Source organism: Falco peregrinus, chromosome 3, assembly GCF_023634155.1.
Source record: "Falco peregrinus isolate bFalPer1 chromosome 3, bFalPer1.pri, whole genome shotgun sequence".
Classification (NCBI taxonomy): domain Eukaryota; kingdom Metazoa; phylum Chordata; class Aves; order Falconiformes; family Falconidae; genus Falco; species Falco peregrinus.
The window spans coordinates 44,034,067-44,054,556 of NC_073723.1; the positions used below are offsets into that span (position 1 = coordinate 44,034,067).

Consider the following 20,490-nt stretch of genomic DNA (forward strand, 5'->3'; position numbering starts at 1 on the left):
AATGCCATGAGGCTGGATCTCCCTCATCTCTATCCCATTGCAGGTGTGCAAGGATTCTTACTTCAGCGAAACTTTGGGAGGTGACAAGCTGGAGCAGTATACAGCATGTTTCTGCTGCTTCTGATAATCCCGAAGACTGTAATGCAAACATGAGAGGAGTGATAATAGATTTATGTATGAGTAGACTACAAATCACATCTGTTCCAGTTACCCATGCAGTATGGCCTTGCTGCTATTTCCATCCCTCATCATTGCTACGAAGCACTTCACAGTGAGGTGACAACTTTGCAGAGCATCACTTTGCACAGAAATTTGTGTTCAAGGTGCCTTTTAGGCCTTGGTTCCCCATATCCCAGAGTGATGCATCTGCCACTTGCCATCATGCTGCCAGGCCTGGGGCTGCTGCAGGGTCCTGATGGGAGTCCCTCTCAGGACCACATCTCTCATCCTTTGGAAGTTCAGCTCCCAGAGTGGAGGGTGCTTTCAGAGCAATTCTTAGTCACTGGTTCCAATTCCAACTCAAAAGGGAGAGGGTTTTGGGGTGGGGAGGAAGGTTCCTGTTCATCACTGGGCTTCTTATTGGACTCCTGACAGACACCTTGATGAACCTCAGGAGCTGAGCCTGGGGCCGGTCTCTCATTCCACACCAGTGTCCCCAGTTACCTCTGCCTCTGCATTCCTGCAGCCAAAATGGGGCAGGCATGGCTACCACTGTCTAGTGCTCTGGAGAACATGCCAAGGAGCCTGACATGAGTTAGGTGGCCACAGAGTAACAGTTCACCATAACCTGCAGCAAGCAATGCCAGTGGGCAACCAGTAACTCTGAAATCCCACTTAATCCAGAAGAGATGAAGCAAAAATGCAAATAAAATCATTAGCCATGAAAAATCCATTAATATCCATACAAAATACATAGTATTTACGGAATACTTAAAAAAGCAAAACAGACTCATACCCTTGCTCATCTAAATCAGCAAGACCTCTCACCCATCACTGGCTGGTGTGCAGGTGATTGCCCCAGGAAGGTACAGTGCTTCCTTAAAAGCTTCCTCTGTGTGTCATGGCTCAGGTTGCATTCATTAGGATGCTCCTGATATATCAGGTCTCATAGTCAATTCCTTGGGCCTCTGGCAGACTTTAATCTGAAATGTGTCCAGACTGGCTACTCATTCCCAGTAACTGAAGTCAGCCATCATTCACCTCCAGGGGAGTATGCCTCTTTATCAAGCCAGGTGTCACCCAGTCAGGCATGAAGAAGTTGGCAACTCTCCCATCCTTTCTCTGGTGACTTCTTAATGTGTTCCCACATGAAATGCTCTTTACACCGGACCCTCACAGGTTGCACCAAGCTGACAATTGAGAAATAAAGCACCTGAAGGGACAAACATGTCAAGCAGGAAGGTCCACCTTTTTCCATCTTGGTGATCTCTTTTTCATCCTTTCCCTCACTCTATAGTCAGGGAGCATTTCTGAGGGAAGTGTGCCCATCCAACATGTGGGAGGCAGCAGGATCAGTGCCTCTGCTCTCTGGCCCTGGGCTGGTATTGTCCCCACTCCTCCCTTGGCCCCATGTGCTGTAGGAGCCATGCAGGATGGCAGAAGGGTGCTGGGACATATCCTTCCAGTCTTGGGAGGAAACTGTGCTGCCAGCTGGCTAATGGGCATCTCCGTGTGGTCCCTGTGCGAGGCCACTTCATAAAACTGGAAGGAGACAGTTTGCAAAGGCAAAGGAAGGGAAAAAGACACAACAACGGGATAAGAAAGGAGACCATGTGTGCATGCATAGCAGTAAGTCCCAGGATGTCTTCTGCATTGAACAAGCCCTTTGAAGTGATTCCTCAAGCCCAGTGCAACTCCCTCACCTCCTCTTCTACTTTGCAGCATGACAGCAACCTGCTTTTCCTTCTGGCATCAACCTTCAGCTCCTTTTTTCCTCTTGCATGAAGGGAGTGGACTGTCTCATCCTCTCACTGAAAAGACAAGTCTTGTCAACCAAAGAGCAGCCTCCGCTTGAGCAGACAGAAACCGCTCCCCTTGCCCCTGCTCCCAGCACCAGCTTGAAGCAAGATATCTCCTCCAAACAAAGGCTGACTAGGTGCACACACTTGGCCGTATGCACACCAGAATAATGATATCAGACAGGGCAAAGAAGGTGTTCACCTTATTACAGAAAAAAAAAAATAAAGAGAGAAAAAAAGTGAAGAAATAAATGGTGGCATTCAAGCATTGAGCCAGTGCCTTTCCCATGATGGCACTCTGGCTTAGCACTTGAGCTAAGGTATTGTTAGCTGGCCAGGTAATGCCAAAGGAATGAAATAATTCTCATTTTTGCCAAGAGGAAAGGCCAGTGTGTCTCCTGGATAGAGAAGAAATAGGAGGAGCTCCACACTAAAGTGGTGGACCTCCCTGGAAGGGAAGAATTTGGGTTTTTAGGAGGAAATTAGACATGAGAATTGCTTTGTTCCCCCAAGAGGAACTACTTCTTGGTCAACACAGCCTAAGATGTAAGGTGTGGAGGAAGATAGGCTCCCTGCTCTTCACTGTGGCAGGAGAGCCTGAGGCAAAATGCCTGGATATGAGGGAATGGCTCTGCTGATTTAATCTTCAAAGCCAGTAACTGGAGCCTGGTTTTCTCTCATTTTTCCACCTACCCCTTTTATAAGTTTATCTATCTTGGCAGCTGTAAGTAAATGTTTTTATTTGCTTTTTGTCTTAACCTGTCTTGAATTAAGCATGATTTCAGTGTAATTGGATACTAATGACTCGTTCCTTGCCAAAGGATGTGGTAAATCTCCATGCAGAGCTTGGGCAGCTTACAAGCACTCTGGGTTGCCAGCTTGTTCTCCATAATTTCCAAAGTATTACTGAACGTGCCTCCCTTCACCTGCAGGCCTGCCCTGGACAGGCAATAGCCAGGAGGGGGGAAGTGTCTTCTAGAGATGTACCACCCCTTCTCATTTCCAGCTTTTACCTGTATTCACTCCCTTCCCAGGCCGCTAGCCTGATTTCCCTGCTCTGGGTCCAGCCTCCTCCAGGCATGAGGATGGCTCCCTGCTTGACCAAGGTTTCCCGTCAAATCATTACTCTTTCCTGCAGCCCTCTCCTGGTTTCAAGCAGAGTCCATCTCACTGGAACCTGCTTCCCGAATCACAGGGCACCACAACACAGCTGTTCCTGCCTGCAGTATGTGCTCTGTTAGGCAAAACTGAGTGGCCTTGTTTGCTCAGAGCAATTCTGTTAGAAGTGCACGGAACTCTGAGAAACTACCCTTTTCTAACATCATCCTTCATCCTGTCATGGCATCAGGGGTAACATCCCTGGGATCTCTGAGCAAATACATGGGAGCCCTCTACCCAGCCTGGCCCGGGCATGTGGTGGATCATCTCTCTGGCTGCCAACTAGAGGAATAGGTGCAAGTCTAAGCTGCCCAACCAGAAAAAGGCGCTACCTCCACCCCTGCAAACTCCTCTTTGCAATTACATTCTTCCTGTTGTTATATGCCCACCAGCCATTTGGACATGCTCACCCTCTTTCATTCACTTTGTGGTTTTTCATGATTAATTCAGGGGAAGAAAACCAAAACCCATTCGCAAACGAGGAGCTATTTGCAAGTCCCTGCTTATGAAGGAGCCACTCCCCTCAGTGCTTACCCCACTGCACTGGCCTGAGGCAACCAGGAGGAATTTGGCCTCATCTTCACCGCCCACCTTACCAGCACCTGTGGAAAATAAAGACAGCAAGAAAGAAAGAAAGTGAAGAGAGGATGGAAATAACTGATCAAAAGTGAGGTGTCTGTGGAGCCAGACAGCAGCACTACCTCTCACCTACTGGATACCTTCTATACTTCTCACACCTTGTTTCCACTCCATGTCTTCTGCTTTGTTGTTTCAGTACAACACTCCTCCTTCAGACTGCAGTTTGACAAGCAGCTGCAGGTGGCTGAGCTGCTCTGGCCAGTGGGACTGGGCAACCTGTGCCTCTCGCCTTCCTTGTGCTGGCCCTGGCTGCAGGGTCTGGTCCCCTTGTTTGCACCAGCTGAGCTGATTCACCTCCCTGACCTCTAGAAAATTACTCATTTCTTTGTTGGATTATCAAGTTGACTCACCTGCCTGGAATGACCACAGAACACCAGACAAGGCAGGTTGTGTAGCTAAGTGCAGTGGAGAAGGACCTCTCTACTCTGGAGCAAGGAGCTGCTAAATTGTCTCATCCTCCTTTTAGACTTCACCCTCAACATCCTTGTTCATTCATAGTACATTCAGTACCCCATAAGATGGTCCATGACTTGAAGGAGTGCTCACAAGCAAGTCAAGCCAAAAGTCATCACTTATCACAGCAGTCTGGCAAAATCACTGCTGCTGAGGGAGCTACAGCAGCAATGCATGTTCAGATAGGGTTATTGTCTGTCTCCAACAGCTCCCAGCATTTTCCCTGGCAGCAGGTTACATGAATCCCATCCTACTCCTAAGGAATGGAAAAAAAGAGCTATTCATGTTTTTTCATGCTCCCTAATGTCCAGCTTGGTTAACTGGTTTTTGTTTTGTTTTGTTTTCTTTCCTAATGAAGCTAGGGCTAAACATGCAGAGTTTGTTTTCAGTAGGAGGGCTCCCTCTGGTACAGACCTGTTTGTGAAAGCCTGAACAGACAAATGTCAGGCCAGAAATCCAACAGCACTTGAAGGGCAGCACTGGAAAGAACCCAGCAGCTCGCTGACATTCAGGTTATTATCAGTGTTGGGCCAACAAGATTGGCTGCTGTAAGGTCAGAAAAGCTCAGGCAGCAAGAAATCCTGAGACTGAATTCAAAATGTTACAAATCTGTGAGGTGTTCCGTGGCTCTTCCTGGAAAAGCAAAACTTACTTTGCATCTGACTGACAAGGAAAAACTGGAAAACCGGTTCTGGGATGCTGTGGCCTTTACACAGCATACCAAATGACCAAGACCACAGTTACCAGGATGCTGGTCTCCTTCCTGAAGCACCAGCGTGGTGCTTTGTATGGATACAAAAGCAAAGCCCATCTTGATAGTCAAAGAACGCTGTCTCTGACAGCTGAGCTGCAGGGAGAAACCACGGGGCACAGACCAGAAGTAACTCAGAGGTTGGGGCAGGAACCAACGTGCAGATGTGAGTCAGGCCCATCATAAAAGGAGAGGTATCAGTGTGACAGTGGAGTGGGGGTCAACTGGAAGAGAAGGTGCTGATGCTGTCTTGCTGCCTTCAGAGCTGCCCTTATCCCTCTGGACAGATCAGCTCTGCGCCATGTCAGGCAGCCTGCCCCAGCCCTGCAGGCCCTGTCTGTCTGCTCTGGGGTCCTTCTGTGGAGGCAGGACCAAGCATGGGCTGAAGGCTACAAGGCTCTTCTGCTACAGCATCGGGGAAGCAGAGGCAGATCCCACCTCCTCCTAGCGGCTGGGATTCCTCCTCCAGACACCACTGGAGCAGGCAGGCTCTGCTGGCCCCGGTGGTGGCTGGGGGCCCGAGGAACAGAGTTTATGAGCAAAAGGGCATGACACAATTCCCAGCATTTGGGAACTGGAGGATATTATGATATCTTTCTTTTCGCCTTTCAGCACATGTATTGCAGCAGGTGACACGATGTGACTTGTTCCCAGCTTGTAGTTGCAAAGCTCTTCCTTGCGGTGAAGCAACATCAGGTATACAGCTGGGACCCGGACGCTGGTGGGACAACGTGATTTCCACTGCACAACCTCCACCCGCTGCTAGGGAATTCTGGTTCCCCCCCCCCGCCTCGCTGCCGAGAGCAACAGCGCAGCCAAGGTTAGGGATGGCAGCAGCATCGGGGGCCCAGCGCCCGGGGCCGGTGTGTGCAGGGCTTTGCTCCAGCTCACAACCACCCGCGCTGCCACTCGCTGCAGCTAGGGGCCAGTGGCGCAATGGATAACGCGTCTGACTACGGATCAGAAGATTGTAGGTTCGACTCCTGCCTGGCTCGCTCTTACTGTTTTTTTACATCGCCTTTACTCTTCCTCTCCCGCGTTTCACTTGAGGTTCCCACCCAACCATGCACGGATAGAGGGAAAATTGGGAAGCTTGAAGAAAAAAAATCCCAAGCGGTCGAAAAGCTGAAGACACAAGCTTCCTCACTATGGGTTTCGTTTAGTTAAGTTGGTACCCACATATCCTGCTCAGCATCCTTGGGAGTTTTCAGCTGGGTCAAGCCTATCCCCAAAGATATTTATTTTTACAAAATCTTACATGGATCTTTCCCAAGCCCACTGGGAACCTCCAGCACCCAAGTCTATTCCCAGCATCTTCCAGTTTTCTACTGTCACACTCTGACTCGGCTGACCCTAAAGGAGAAAGAGGGCAGGTTTGGCTGCCCTGGGGAACATCCTGGGGAGCTAAAAATGATGGCTAAGTGCCCACGGTGTCAGCTGAGAGAGCTGTTGTTAGCTGAGTGATAATTAGATAGATCTGGTGACCCTGAAATCCCACTTAACTCAAGCCATGTGAAAAGTAGGTACAAACAGAAGCATGTGTTTACAATATTCAAAATAGATACAGTAAGAGGAGTACCTAAGTCGAGAAACAATAAAGTTTCAGATATTAACAAAATCAGGAAAGATGCTCTTTCACTTCCAGTGGTTTCACACCTATGTGATCAGTTAAACATCTTGTCTGTGCATATGCCACATATCTCAAACTGCCAGCACCTCATTATGTGGGAACATTTTCACTATTTCTCCTTTGAAATCCTCCAAGCAGTCTGAAAATTTTAATCCTCATACTCTTAACTCCCCTGGGATTTATTCTATTTCCCCCTTTTCCAGAAGAAGAAATAGCTTTTGCTTGAAATGCAAACCTTTTCTTACAACACGGGAGCTGAAAATTTCTTTTTGTTGGAGCAGGTGTCCCCCTTGTACCTGTCAGGCTATTTAACAACACCTGATCCATCTGTTTGCCTGCTCGCCTCACGCGGGTGACCCAGCGTATCAGAGTAAATTGCCTTATAAATGGGGCTTTTATAGCCTCTGGCATCTTTTGTTATTAAGTGATACAAATGGTTGAATAGGATACGTGCACATCGCTTGTTACTGGCCCTTGCTGGAGACCAGATACAGAAGTAATTAAACACTTGCAGGTAACCAGTCACTAATAGTTTGCTCCTAAATGAAGCATTTAGCAAGCTACACTATCATCCAAGCACTGAATAGGCTGCTACTGTAGTAAAAAGCATTTAGTACTTTTAGATGCACAAGCATGTCCTGGAAGAGCGGGAAGCTGAGCAGAGCAGTTACATTAATGTAACAGGGCCATAGGTCAAGAGGCAGGATAGTTGCTTAGCATATAATAAGTCCTGGTGGTTGGTTTTTTTTTTTTTTTCTTTCCTGGCTTTCATTCTGTTGTATTTTTATCCTCTTTTTCTCTGCCTTCCTTTTCCCTTATGGGTAATACAGCTACACAGACACGCATGCATGTCAATACTTTCTGGGTGGGTGGGAGAGAAAAAAAATGCCTCTGAGATGAAGATGGAGGGGAAAAGGAGGTGGTCCCTTCTGCAGAAAAAGCTCTGGGTGTGCTTTTGTTTTGCGAGCTGTCCTTTAGGAAAAGGAAAAAGGGGCGTCGCTGAATGAGTGAACAGGAGTGAAGGAGTCTGCCTGAACTTCTACAAAAGCAGAAGCAGAACCATTTACATAGGAAGGGGTGAAACTTAACCAAGAAAAAAAAATTAATCTTGTGGCCCAGGATGGAGTCTGTGCTCTGTCCCACACTGGGCAGCTGCACAGGGATGTACTTTTGGCCTATGGATTCAGATTTGACTGCTAGTGAGTGCAAACATGTATGGATAACAGACATCTAAGGAAATGGATGTCTTCCTCAGTTTCTGCTTAATGGGGTGCCTCCGTTCCCTGCTGGGCAGGCTTTTCACATTTGGATTTCTCCTGAGACAGTACCTGAGATGGATGCACCGCACCACACTGGAAGAGAAAGGATAAAAAGTTGGTGGTGTGTGTATGGACACAAGAGCTTACTAATTAATAGAGAAGTAGCTGGGCCCAGGAACGTAATGCATAAAGCATCTAACTACAGAGCAGAAGCTTGCATGCCTGACTCCTGCTGAGCTTCACAAATCTGTTTCCCTGCTGATAATCTTGCTTGTACTATATTCCCACAGATAGTGGGTCTTCCTTGCTCTTATATCTGAAATGTACCCCAGAGAAACACTCTCTCACACAGAGAACAGTCATTCTGGGTTCTTTTGAAGGAGAAAACTTCCATTCTTTCCTTTCTATGAGGACAGACTTGGCCACCTTCAGACATGTTTGCTCTCTCCAAGCCAGGAGTCATTGCCAAGCATGTTTTCCTGCGTACCACATAGCACCAGTAATGGAAAAGAAAACTTGAAGGATAAAGGAGAGAGGATGGCAATACAGCAGAAGAGAAAATGGGGGGGGGGGGGGGGGGGGGCGGGGCAAGAGTCTGAGTGCTGGCCCTGTTATTTAGTACATCCCAAGCAAGCCTATGTCCATCTGTGTTAAACCCCTTCTGTACAAAGGACCTCTACGCCCTCTCCCACTGCTCCTAGATCATCCCAGATGCACATCCTAGACGTACCTGTTTATGGCACAGCCAAAGGCCAAGACCAAACATCAAGTTCCGTCACCTCAAGTCAAGAGATTGTGGAGCACCTTTATCAGCTCCCATCCCATCAGCCAGGATGCTTGAAGCTCTCATTCATAAGGATTGTCTGGTATAATTTAAAGCAAAATCAATAAGGATTATTTGGCACCACGCAAAGAAATGTGCAAAATGAGGAGCTGAACTAGCACCCTATGGATCGCAGTGGAAAAGAAGACCTAATAAAACTAGCCAAGACTGAGCTTAGGAACACCTAATTTTTTGGCTTCATATAGGAGAATGCCACATATATATTATTAGTGTAACACATTATTAATAACATATTATTAACATCATATTAATGACAAAGATCAATTATAGTGATATTAAATATAATAATAATTATTATTATTACAGAAAACAATTAAAAACTTCCAAAAGCATCACTGCAACATGGATTTCAATGTCTGCTGTAGGGCTGCCACCTCTTTTCAGTATTTCGGCTTTATTTTTCTTCCTCCACGTTTGTTTCTATAGTGCAAGTGTTTGAAAATGCTTTAGGAGCCTCCGCCTGGGCGGCGCGGCCGCCACGCCCTCGTCCATCACCGAGGAGCGTAAAAGTCACGTTAACCCAAGAGGGAAAGAAAACACAGAGCTGCTCCTTCGAGCCGGAATCGAACCAGCGACCTAAGGATTCCCGCAGGTTAGCGCCTCTACAGTCCTCCGCTCTACCAGCTGAGCTATCGAAGGGAGCCGGCAACCGCCGCCCAGCAGCCACCCAAGGTGGCGCCCAAGGTGTCGCGCCGCCAAACGCGGCGTCCTGAGCGTGCGCCTTGCGAGGGCAGCGGTCGGGGGCTGCGCAGCGCATGCGCGCAGCGGGCCTGCCGCGGGTGTGAGCCTCGCTGAGTGGGCGGCGGCCGCATCGTGCGTCGCGTGTGGGGCCAGTGGCGCAATGGATAACGCGTCTGACTACGGATCAGAAGATTGTAGGTTCGACTCCTGCCTGGCTCGCGTAGCTTTTGGCCCGTGGTTTGCCTCGCCACACGGTGTTTTCTGTGGCCTGCTGAGGGAAAAAATAAACGGGCCTGGCATGGCCTCCCTCACTCCCCGGAAGACATCCTGGGGCGGGGGGCCAAGCCCCATCACACACAAAAACTTGCAGAGCACAGTGCGGTAGCATGGGCACGCCCCTTTCTTCCTTTTAAATAGACATCTCCCAAGTTGTGTGCGCTCCAGAAAGCATTCCAGGTGTGACTCCCACTGACTTACACGACTGTGCGCAACAAGCAGAAAAAACAGCACTGTCAAGGACAGTGCACGCCCTTTCCTTGTGCCACCTCTCCACTCACCCTCACACCGTGACCGCCACCAGAGCCGCTCGCAGACAGGGCAAATAAAGGATGGCAATTTCACATGTTGGCAGCACTAACAAGCTACCTCGGTTATTTATTCATAATGACATGAACCACTTTTTATAGTAAACTTGCGCTGAATCCACAGACTGTGGCTACCCTGAAGCTGTGGAGTATTCTGAGATCTGATGACCGGGGATGCCTTCCTTGCCTCGCCTAGTTGCAAGCTGTTCTTTACATGTGGCGTAGCCGCTACTTATGTTGAAAATGGGGTTTTGCAAAATCACACGTTTTTCACTCAACTGCACAAGGATGCTCTCGTGCTTCTCCAGATTAATGGATAATCACTGTGAAAATAATAGTCTTCCTTACAGCAGTGTTGCTTGCTGCCTTCAACGACCTCACGGTATTTTACTGTGATGTCATTTGTAAGACTAACCGTACTCTGTCAGGGCAACGATGAGCATGCTGCTCCTCTCTCAGCGCCTAAAGGATTTTTCCCCACACAGTTTATTGGCGCATTAATGGGGTTAATTTGCTGGCACAGCTAATGCACTTGAAAGTTTAAGCCTATAATGGTGTTTTGGTTTGGAAGACGCAATAAATCCAATACTGTGCGGCTGTAACACTAAAATGATGATGAGCTCAGATGAAAAACAATCCCCTCCCTGTGTGTCACAGGCACGGAACGAAAAACACATACGAGCCAGGCAGGAGTCGAACCTACAATCTTCTGATCCGTAGTCAGACGCGTTATCCATTGCGCCACTGGCCCCACTACAGGGCGTATTTCTCTCGCTCTGCTGTCTACCTCAGCACCCGATCGCCGCGCCACGCCGCACCTCGCCCCGCCTCGCCGGCCGCTCCCCCGCCCCGCCCCGGCGCGCCAGGCCTAGCCCCGCCCCGCCCCCTTCCGCACCGCTGCAGGGCCGGCACGGCACGGCATGGCACGGCACGGCACGGCACGGCACGCCGGCAAGAGGCGCTCCCGGCCGCCCCTGCTTCGCCAGGCGGCCACCCCCAGCCAGGGCTAACGCCCCTGTTCGTGCACGGCGATTACGTGAGCTATGCTGCGTTCTTGTAGCCCGGCGGAGAGCTGTAGCTCAAGTCCCTTCGATAGCTCAGCTGGTAGAGCGGAGGACTGTAGAGGCACTGGCTCACGGGAATCCTTAGGTCGCTGGTTCGATTCCGGCTCGAAGGAGACGCATGTATTTTTTTCTGTCCAAAATGCTTTTAGGAGCTTGTCTTTAACTGGTTGCAGATGCGGTTGTTTTTGTCTAAGAGATCCAGCTGCATCGCAAACCAAGTCTCTCTGCTGCGACTCGCTGAATTCCAGGAGGAGCTGTTGCTGCGGGAGCGGCGGCCGCTGCGTGACTGCCAACAGTGCTTTGATTTTTAAAGGAAAACAAGATGTGTGTTCTTACCCCGGCTTAGCACAAATGCTCACAAAACAAGTTAGTGCAGGAGGATACCTGTTGAGAACCCTGTGTCTCGTCGCAGTTAATTAGGATGTCGAAATTACGAGGGTCATTTTTCCAAACCTCCTCTCCCTCAAATGTCTAGACGCTGTTTTTCCAGAATGAGGAAGTATCGATACACCTGCATGCAGCCACAATAGCAACACATTTCCAAACCCAGCCAGGTGATACTTGGCACATGTTAACATCCTCCGCTAGCGGGAAATCTCGTGTCTTCACCAGTGTCTCTCTGTTTTCCTGCTGGTGTCGGCTGCTCTGCAGCCACCTCGTCTTCCTGCTTTTCCACCCCTGACTCCTCTTGTATGAAACTCCATACCTGTTCATCTCTCTCAAAGTGAAAGGAGATGCTGGATGTGATGATTTAGCTCACTTTAGTTCATGGAGGGAAGAAAGGGGATTTACTGTCATCTGTGGTCTTTCTCTCTGCTTTGTAACAGCACAATGAACATTTCCTTCTCCATGGACAATGACAGCATAGAAAAAGAAATCAGTAATTTTAATTGTGCTCAGTTTTGCATGCTTCATCATTTTTCTTTAGTGATTTTATGCTAAGAAGAGGTAGAAATACAATTCTTTTCAACTGAAATCATACCCATACCTTGGGTATTCATTCTGAGGGAAGGTTAGGTAATTAAATTAAATGACATACAATTATGTTTAATGTTTTCTGGATTAAACAGAGTGGTTTATCCCACAAACTTGTTGTGGGGAGGAAAGTGCACAAACTAGCTAAATAACTGGTTATGTTGATGGTAGACCTAAATCTTCTACGATGCCTCTTCCATTTGGTATTTTGAATGAATCTGGGTATGAGTTAATATATAAATGCGCAAAAGGACAGCTCTTTGAGAATACATCTGCCCTTGTCCATTTTTCAAATGCTTGTGCTTCTGTGGTCACAGAGACTGGATACCATCCTAGTGAGAAATATTCCTGTCTCATAGCAGGTCCAGATTATCTGACACTCTGCACTGGCTCTTGGACAGATGCAAAACCCCCGAGTGAGATGCAGGCCCCAGGGAAGTTCACAGGACAGCTGCCTTTGCCCTCAGCAGCATCACAGTTTCACTTTCTGCATACGCCCTTTGCTGGGGGAAATTGTTCCATACAGGAAATGATGCATTAAAACTACTGTGTCGTATCACTCACTTCATCACACTGCTGATATTTTTTTATGTAGGTAATCATTCTGCATTATATTAAGGATTTGCAATGTGCAGCTATAGCTCTGGCTGCTTTGCATAGGTTGGTGCGTCTGCTGCAATCGGAGACCTAGTTCCTCTTCAGCGAAAACCCGAGTTGCCACTTGCCATTTGTCCGGGTGCAAAGCCATAATTTTGGACAGCTGTCTCAACACTTCTCTAGCTGTTACTGGAATTAAGTTGTTGATAGCGGAAAAGTAAAGGGAGTGCTACAAATCATGCATATGACTTTTATTACTTAGAGTGGTTGACAGCAAAGGTAGGTTTGAATATATAGTACTTTATGTATAAATGAATGCAGCAAAACAGAACAAAGATTTGAGGATCTTTGGGATTTGAGAAAATTTTGAGAAATGGGTGTGCAACTGAACTTTACACAGAAGCAGATCATGTAAACACAGCTATGTTCACCTTAGGAACTTTTCTGAAAAGCAAACAAATGAATAAAATCACATTGAAGAGCTAAGCCCTGAAAGCCTTATTCGTCCTTTCACCAGCTCAGAACAGCTGATCCTGACAGCAGTGATTGGGGCAAATGTCCTGTATTCTGAAAACTACATTTCCTCTTTGGAGTAAGACCATGGGTTCAGACACCCAGATTTTTAAGCTGCACGTCCTGGAGAAACCACTCAGAGGCTTGGTCACTGGTTTGTTCTGAGGTTTTTGGCTGAGTATTTTTTGCCTCTTCTGTACAGATCCTTATGTCTGTAAAAGGGCTTTGCAAACACGCAGCAGCTTGTCCATCTTTGCATCACACTGTGAGATCAAGTCATAAACCTTTCTCAAGAAAAATCTCTCATTTAGAAAGAGCAAGTGAGAACCACATGACTTGGGTACATCTCAAGCCCATGGAGATCGTTTCCTCCATTTCAGTAAATGTTGGCTCTGGCCCATAGAGTAGGGTTCTGAGGGATATCGAAGGTGTGGTATGTGAAAAAATTCCCCAACTGCTTTTGTTAATCTGTGATTTACCTTTCCCTCCCTGGCTCTAGGCCTACTCTGTGGCCGTTGTTGAATTCAGGGGTGCAATTCTCAGTGACTCACATGGGAAAGGGTTCCACGTATAACGTGCAGCTGTACACTAGACTTTTCTTTCAATGCCTTTTCCAGCTCTCTGCTGGAAATAGTCACGACATAGCATTTGCACACTTTCACAGTGAATTTCTCTCCCAGACAGTAAAATTTAGGAAATCACCTCACCTGCAGAGTTATGTGCTCTCCCTACTCCTTTGTTTGTTGGTAACATCTTACACCAGAGCAAACACTGTGCAAAGGGCAATAGTGAAGAAAGCCAAAAGATGTGTGTGTGTGTGCTGGGGCGAGTGGGTGCGGGTGTCCCCCAGCACATACTGAGTGGGCTGCACTCTGCCCGTCTCACAGCACTAGCACCCCAAAGCGCATGCTGCCTGATCTGGCCAGCCAGCAGGGAGATGTGCAGCACTTGGCTACAACTGGGAATGTGCCTTCTGGGGTTACATCTCCTCAGTGGCAGGATGGTGTCACCAACCCCTCTCCCCTGGGACAACCGGGATGGATGGGCACATCCCTCTGGCACCTCTGGGCAGGCAGGATGGCAGTCTGGATTTATGTACATATGAGTAGCCTTTGAAATTATTTGCAACGCACAAACGAGGACAAAGAGAAGCCCATGGGTAGGAGAGGAGTGGGTGCTTGTGCACAGCCCAAGCTGTGCCAGGACTTCCCCTCTTCTCTGAAGCAGAAAAATAAGGATATTTCTGAGGGCAATGGGAGCGTTAGCTGGCCCCAGTGCCTGCACCTGGAGAACAGATATATAACATGAACTGGAATTAATGGCTTTTAAAATGTCCATGTGTTATGGGAACTTTAAAGTGATGTTGAAAGTAGTATTTCTTGTCTTTGGAGTTATAACTGGTGCTATGAAACGCATTCTTTTCCCATATATTTAGCCGCCACTGAATGACATTTGATCTGAAAGGTGAGAATAGAAGGAAGATAGTGTTTCACAACCACAAGATCCAATTTTAAGGAAGGGAATAACACTTTTGACTAGCTGTATGTTCACTGGTCCATATAATTTAGTGGAACATTATGTCCCCCTCTGGACCACAGCACTGTGATTAGAGAAGCAAGAATAGCAAATGCACAGAATTTACAGTGATTGATGTAACATGATCAATAAGGAGAAACTCAGCTGTCTAAGGCTTAAACAACTATGTCAAACCAGTGATGTACTAAGTTTAAAATCTAAGAGGTATTTCTTTAGTTCTTACAAATTAGGGTCCTAGTTTTTTCATGCTTGCTTTAGCCATACACACACGTCTCCACTGATTTGTGTAGCAGTACACCTAAACATACAGCTCATCCCTACCTCCTTATTTAAAATCACACCATGTGCTCTTAAAGCCCTGTGCCTGTAGCAGAGGTGAGGACCTAGGCTCAACCCAATGAGCTGGACTGTGAGGACGGTCACTCCTCTGCTGCTTGCCTGCCTTGCCAAGTCCTTGCTGCTCCCACAGCCCCAGTGCCAGCACTGGTGTGATGGCTTTCAGCCCAGTGCCAGCGGGGCAGTGGGGCTGGCAGCCAGGGGCATGGTGGAATAAGAAGCTGGCAGAAAGCTGTTGGCTGGGGACCAATTTTCAGCACATTGCAGCTGCAGCTGGAGAAGCTGGGGCCGCCCGGCATGGGCAGCAGGCACGTCCAGGCAGCATCGGGGGAGCTTTGCCAAGGGTCTATCACAAGGTATGGGGAGAGGAGAGAAGCTGTGGGGCAGCCCAGGGGCAGCCCCCCCTTGGTGGGGTGTTTGCCCACCATCTCCTGGGTTTGTAACTTGTGCAGGGGAAGACATAGAGGCTACATGTGCCTCTGGTGCTGGATGAGGCTCCTGGATTTGGAGTCACCTGCATTGTAACCACCGGCAGAATGATCCTCCAGCACTTTGCCCTGGCTCATGTTTATAATTGCCAGGGCTGGGCCCCAACAAGCTGCTAGCTGCTTTCCAGAGTGTTTCCTCTCTGGGGAGGACAGCCCCATCCATCTTGCCACCAACTTTCCTTCTGAGGTCTGCTAAAGAGCGTTTCCAGAGGTCCCTCACAGGAACGTTTCAGATCCAGCAAAACGCTGCATGTGAGGACTGTTCCTGGGGCAGGCAGAGATGGAGCCGGTGTGTCCAGAAAAGGACTTGAGACTGTGTCTGGGAGGCAAAACCACGGCTGAAGGCAGGGAGGAGAGCAACTATACCCAAGGGAGTATTATTAGAGGGAAAGACCATGCCAAGCCTGGCAGTTTGAAGCTGTGAGAGACCTGTGTGCTGGTGTGTAGAGTTCTGTACTGACCATAGGTATCTCCTCACAGAGTGCAGAGATCAACCTACTGGAAGTGACCTAGAGGGAGGAGGTTCTGCCTTGACAGGCAATTACTCTTAGGTTACTCGTGATTAGCTTAAACACAACTACAAATACAGGGTGCAGAGCTTCTATTTTTTTTTCTCACTGTGACACTCAGTGGGAAGCACCAACAGGTCATGTTTGCCAACTCTAGGAGTCTGTGCAATAGCTGCGCCGGCTGTCCCCTATTAGCTGTGTCTTCTCAGTTGCGTTAGTCGGCTGAAGCATGATAGGAGTTTCTCCATCTAAATTGGGGAGGAGGAGGACAAAAAATACTTTAAGAATCCTTTACTTGCTACCAAAATTAGTTTTCTTGTTAGTACCACATTTCATCTGCTGTTCTGGCTACAACTTAACCTTGGCTTTGCAGATGGCTGTTTGCGTACTGAGGAAGCAGCAATGCCCACAACGAGTCTACAAATGCTCTTACTCCTTGTCCATGTGTAGTGGCATATTTCTGGATGACTATTGGTGGTGTTATTAAAGTGCACATTAGCTGTACCTCGTGCTTTGCAGAGACTGCAGGATAAGGGTTCATGTCCCAATGGCAAGTACTTGTTCCTATAAATGTCTGAATATAATGAGTGCTGTTGTGAGTCAGCAAGCACTAACCTTGACAATGTTTGTAAGAATGGGCCAGAAATTACTCTTGAAGAAGGCAAAGTTAACAATATAGAAAGAATAGAGTTAAAAGAAAAAAAATAGTGATCAGTAATATACTTGAGAGGGAAGAAATCACATATATCCTGAAAGGCAGTTTGTTAAATAAAAATGTTAAATTGCATTTTGAAGTCTTATGTAATATATATACAGTAGGATTTTGAGAATTACTGTTTTAATGAGTTTGGAACTGCCAAAACCTCATATTATCACTACATAAATCCTTACTGCTTTGTACTTTCTTATTCCATGCAGTTATGTGTTTGGTTTCCCAATGTATCTGTAAAAAATGTGTTTGATTTTAGAGTGGAGGAAAGTGAAGTCTTTATAGAGTTCCCTGATGGCTGTTGTGTTCCCTCTGATAATGAAAAAGGTTTGGCTGCCCTTCTCTTGGGCCTCTTTCCAACCCATCGTTTGGGGGTGGGGGGAGGAGGGGACTCAAGACTCAGAGACTGACTTTTAAAGGTTCAGCCGTATCAGTGAAGTGTTTTCATATGAAAAATTTTGGACTATCTATATCTTGATACTAGCACAGCCTTCACAGTAATTGAATACAAATGATGGCATTTTTTGCCAAATGACCAAATGTTCAGAAAAAAAAATCTCATCTGACATTTCCTCCTGTTTACATGACAGTTGATGGGATGAATCATGGGCAAAAGATGTAACGTACAGGAGTAACTTAACCCAGAGCAGGAATCTAATTGCATGCCATACGGCTTCCCCTCAGTGGGGGCAGAACAATTTTTACTCTGTCAAGGTGAAAGGCAAGAATGATGAAATGCCAAACAGCTTCTCTGTATGGGCAATTCTGTATTTAGACACAAGGTCAAAGACAGACACGTTTCATAACTTCTAAAAGTATATGAGTAATTAATGCTTCGAGCTCTGCTCGGGCTCAGATTAGTTTGGCAGTTCCTACCCATTTTTAAGTTGCTGTGTATTTTCTAGATTTCTGAGCAGCACTCCCTCCCACCTTCTGCTGCCTCCAAGTTGTTCATTTTCTGGAAGATCGTTGATGGAGGGCAGAGACTAGTAGTTCATTTTGCTTTGATACCCAGATGTGCAAGAAGAGAACAGGACCCACTGCAAATCTGTTGCATTGCTTCCATCTGATCTGCAGACAATTCTGAGCTGACACCTTCACCAGGCATTTTGCTGCCTGCACCCTTCTAAGATTTGTGATGGTTTTTATCAGAAAAGGGACCTATGGTATAATAAACTGTACAAATATAGCCTGCTAATGGAGAGCTGCAGAATGGAGGTGTGGCAGAATTCACAGTTTAAACTGCTTTCTATAGATAGCTTTTGCTTGCTGTTCGCCTACATTGGTATCATATGGAGTGTGGAGGAGACAATGAAGTGCTAAAAGCTTATTGCTTCTGAGTTGGGAAAGTATTTTGTTATTCAGTTTCTTTTTTCTTTTTCTTTTTTTCTCCCAGATTTCATTTTCTGTAAAGTGAAAGTTGGTCTAAAAATGCCTTGCTTTGTTCTTACAATGATAACCAACCAGGAAAGGAGAACAAACTTGCCAAACTGCTTTGAGTGCATCATTACATCCTAGAATACCAAGGCAATCCAGACTCCAACGGCACCTCCTCTGGGACCACAAAAGTCAACAAAAAGTTTGCCATCAACTTCAATGGAAGAAAAATCTGAAAGCCTGCCCCGTATGTGTGAGTGATGAACTGTTGCACATGTCTGTGCTGCAGACGAGTGAGGGATACTTCCTTATACCAGTATATTTTTGCACGTCACCTGTAACATCGTGGCATGACACCACAGATTACCTGACTTCACATGTTTTTGATGTCATGTCGATCTGAAACCTAAAAATGTTATGTTTAAAATGTAATAATACAAATAAAAGGGGTTTTTTGTTGGGGGTTTTTTTTTTGTGGTTTCTTTGGGTTTTGGTTTTTTGGTCTTCCATTGTACATTAGGCCACAGTGCTTTGTGGTACAAACCAACAGTCATGAGAAGAAATCACTGAACCTAAGTACAGGCCAGGGCTTGCAAACCCCTAAGTTCCTTTAGTTCTTATGATCATGCTACCCATGGAAGTACATGCTGTAAAACAAATTTCTCATGGGAGATACTCATCTAGCTGAGCACTAGAACTATTCAAACGTATTTGTTTAAAATGTTATTCTAGAGGAATATGTCATTTCAACAGAATTGAAGCCTTTGACATGATTGTGTTGATTTCAGTGACAACTCACTTTGCTTTTACATTTTAGGGAATGGATCACTGAATTTTTGGCTTCACATGGGTTTTTTCCACTAATAATTATATTTTATGGTATGTTAATTTGAGGAATGAAATCAATTGTGTAACGCCTTAATTTTGTTAAGGAGAAATGTGAGGGATTCTGAAAATTATTACTGTTGTGCCAATTTGAAAGTTGAAGTCTAAATGTTGACTCCCACAATACACATATTGCCTCTTTTGTGCAGTATGGCTGGCTCTAGGCAGCTCCCACTGAGTGCAGCAACAACTGCTGGAGACTGACTCTCATATTTTTTTAGCATCAGGAATAGTGATGTTTTATTGATGTTGAACTCCTCAGAAAAGCAAGGAGTAACTACAAAATATTTGGATAAATTTAAGTATGGCCTTAGCTTAAGAACCTACATTTTGACCTTAGCAAAAAAGTTCTGGCTAGCAATAATATAGATACTGGGGACAGCAGGAAGCAAAGAAATTAATTACCAGCTAAAGCTAGAATGCTCAGTCTGTGGGCAGAGGGCATGCAAAGAATTTGGATCCTAATAGGTTTTCCTCTTCCAAAATGAAATCTGCTGCAGGAGTGATGATTACAGTTTGTTTCTGAATTACCTACAGGAGCATTTCTATTATTTACATAAAGGAAGGCACAAGTATTCACTTCTGTGGCCCAACATTTTACAATGTCTGGTGGAAAAGCCCAATATTTGCCATTATAAGTCACCTGCATCTTTTTGGCCAGCATCCCTAAAATTTGTGGAGGTGGGAGGGGGGGGTAAGTGCAGTTTGAACTGCTTATTTTTCTAAATACAGTGTCTATTTTCTTTTCAGGTGGAGGAAAGAAGCTCACATTGTCCTCCGTCATGAAGTTTTTCCTTTTATTCATTATATGTTGCTCTCTTTTCATCTTATTTTAAAATACAGAGAATTCTTCTCTACTTAGGCAAGCTGGATTTGATTGGTAGGAAAATATACCAAGACTGAAGAGAAGGGTAGGAAAGGTACAAATATCTAGTTTTCTTCAGGCCCTTCCTATATACTTAATATTGTCCTCAAAACACTTAAAAGACATAATTCCACATAATGTTTCAGACTGGTACTTTGCTAAACATTTAAAATTATTTTTAAAAATTGATATTTCAGTGAGATTTGGTGGGAGTAAAGGGATGGGAAGGCGGCCTGAAATTACGGAATACCAATAAATACCATCTGTGTCAGAAGGAGGGAGAAAATTTTTTATGCCACTGGGGAATTCTGTGCTGGATTATGAGAGAAAGCAAAATACCTGCCAAACTAGAAAAAAAGCAAAATTAAAAGATTCTTATCCTTCAAAGTTCCATCTTAATTTTTCAAACTTGAAACTTGGTGTCATAGACCCATTAAATATCTATTTTAGATTTGCACTTTTCAGGTGCCTAATGTTGTAGAGTATATTACATTTATTTCAAATAATGTATTGTGGTTATGAAGTTTTCACTAATAGTTTTTCTGCCTTTGCAGAGACTGAGCAAGTGTGATCATTTTTAAAGCTGACTGTATTTACCTTGATATGCCTTTAGGAGAAACCAATTTAAAAACACCACCATACGTTGGCATATCAGTTATATAAATAGCATTTGTTTCAA

The 20,490-nt window shown here is 46.0% G+C and overlaps 1 protein-coding gene and 5 non-coding genes across 7 annotated transcripts in view; 3 read left to right on the forward strand and 3 right to left on the reverse strand.

Moving 5' to 3' along the window:
* Positions 1-5,881: 5,881 nt before the first annotated feature.
* TRNAR-ACG (transfer RNA arginine (anticodon ACG)) lies at positions 5,882-5,954 on the forward strand. Its single transcript has one exon. It is a non-coding gene; the product is annotated as a tRNA-Arg (tRNA).
* Positions 5,955-9,240: 3,286 nt separating this feature from the next.
* Positions 9,241-9,331, reverse strand: TRNAY-GUA (transfer RNA tyrosine (anticodon GUA)). Its single transcript is given in 2 exon segments — positions 9,241-9,276; positions 9,295-9,331. It is a non-coding gene; the product is annotated as a tRNA-Tyr (tRNA).
* A 188-nt stretch (positions 9,332-9,519) lies between these two features.
* Positions 9,520-9,592, forward strand: TRNAR-ACG (transfer RNA arginine (anticodon ACG)). Its single transcript has one exon. It is a non-coding gene; the product is annotated as a tRNA-Arg (tRNA).
* A 1,043-nt stretch (positions 9,593-10,635) lies between these two features.
* On the reverse strand, positions 10,636-10,708 carry TRNAR-ACG (transfer RNA arginine (anticodon ACG)). Its single transcript has one exon. It is a non-coding gene; the product is annotated as a tRNA-Arg (tRNA).
* Positions 10,709-11,043: 335 nt separating this feature from the next.
* On the forward strand, positions 11,044-11,134 carry TRNAY-GUA (transfer RNA tyrosine (anticodon GUA)). Its single transcript is given in 2 exon segments — positions 11,044-11,080; positions 11,099-11,134. It is a non-coding gene; the product is annotated as a tRNA-Tyr (tRNA).
* A 1,762-nt stretch (positions 11,135-12,896) lies between these two features.
* The window catches only part of DNAJC5B (DnaJ heat shock protein family (Hsp40) member C5 beta), a 34,668-nt gene continuing 27,074 nt past the window's right edge, over positions 12,897-20,490 (reverse strand). For both annotated transcript variants that reach the window (XM_055801083.1, XM_055801082.1), the window contains exon 5: positions 12,897-16,223. In XM_055801083.1, coding sequence (XP_055657058.1) covers positions 16,129-16,223 — 95 coding nt within the window. In that variant the 3' untranslated portion in view covers positions 12,897-16,128. The remainder of the gene's footprint in view (positions 16,224-20,490) is intronic.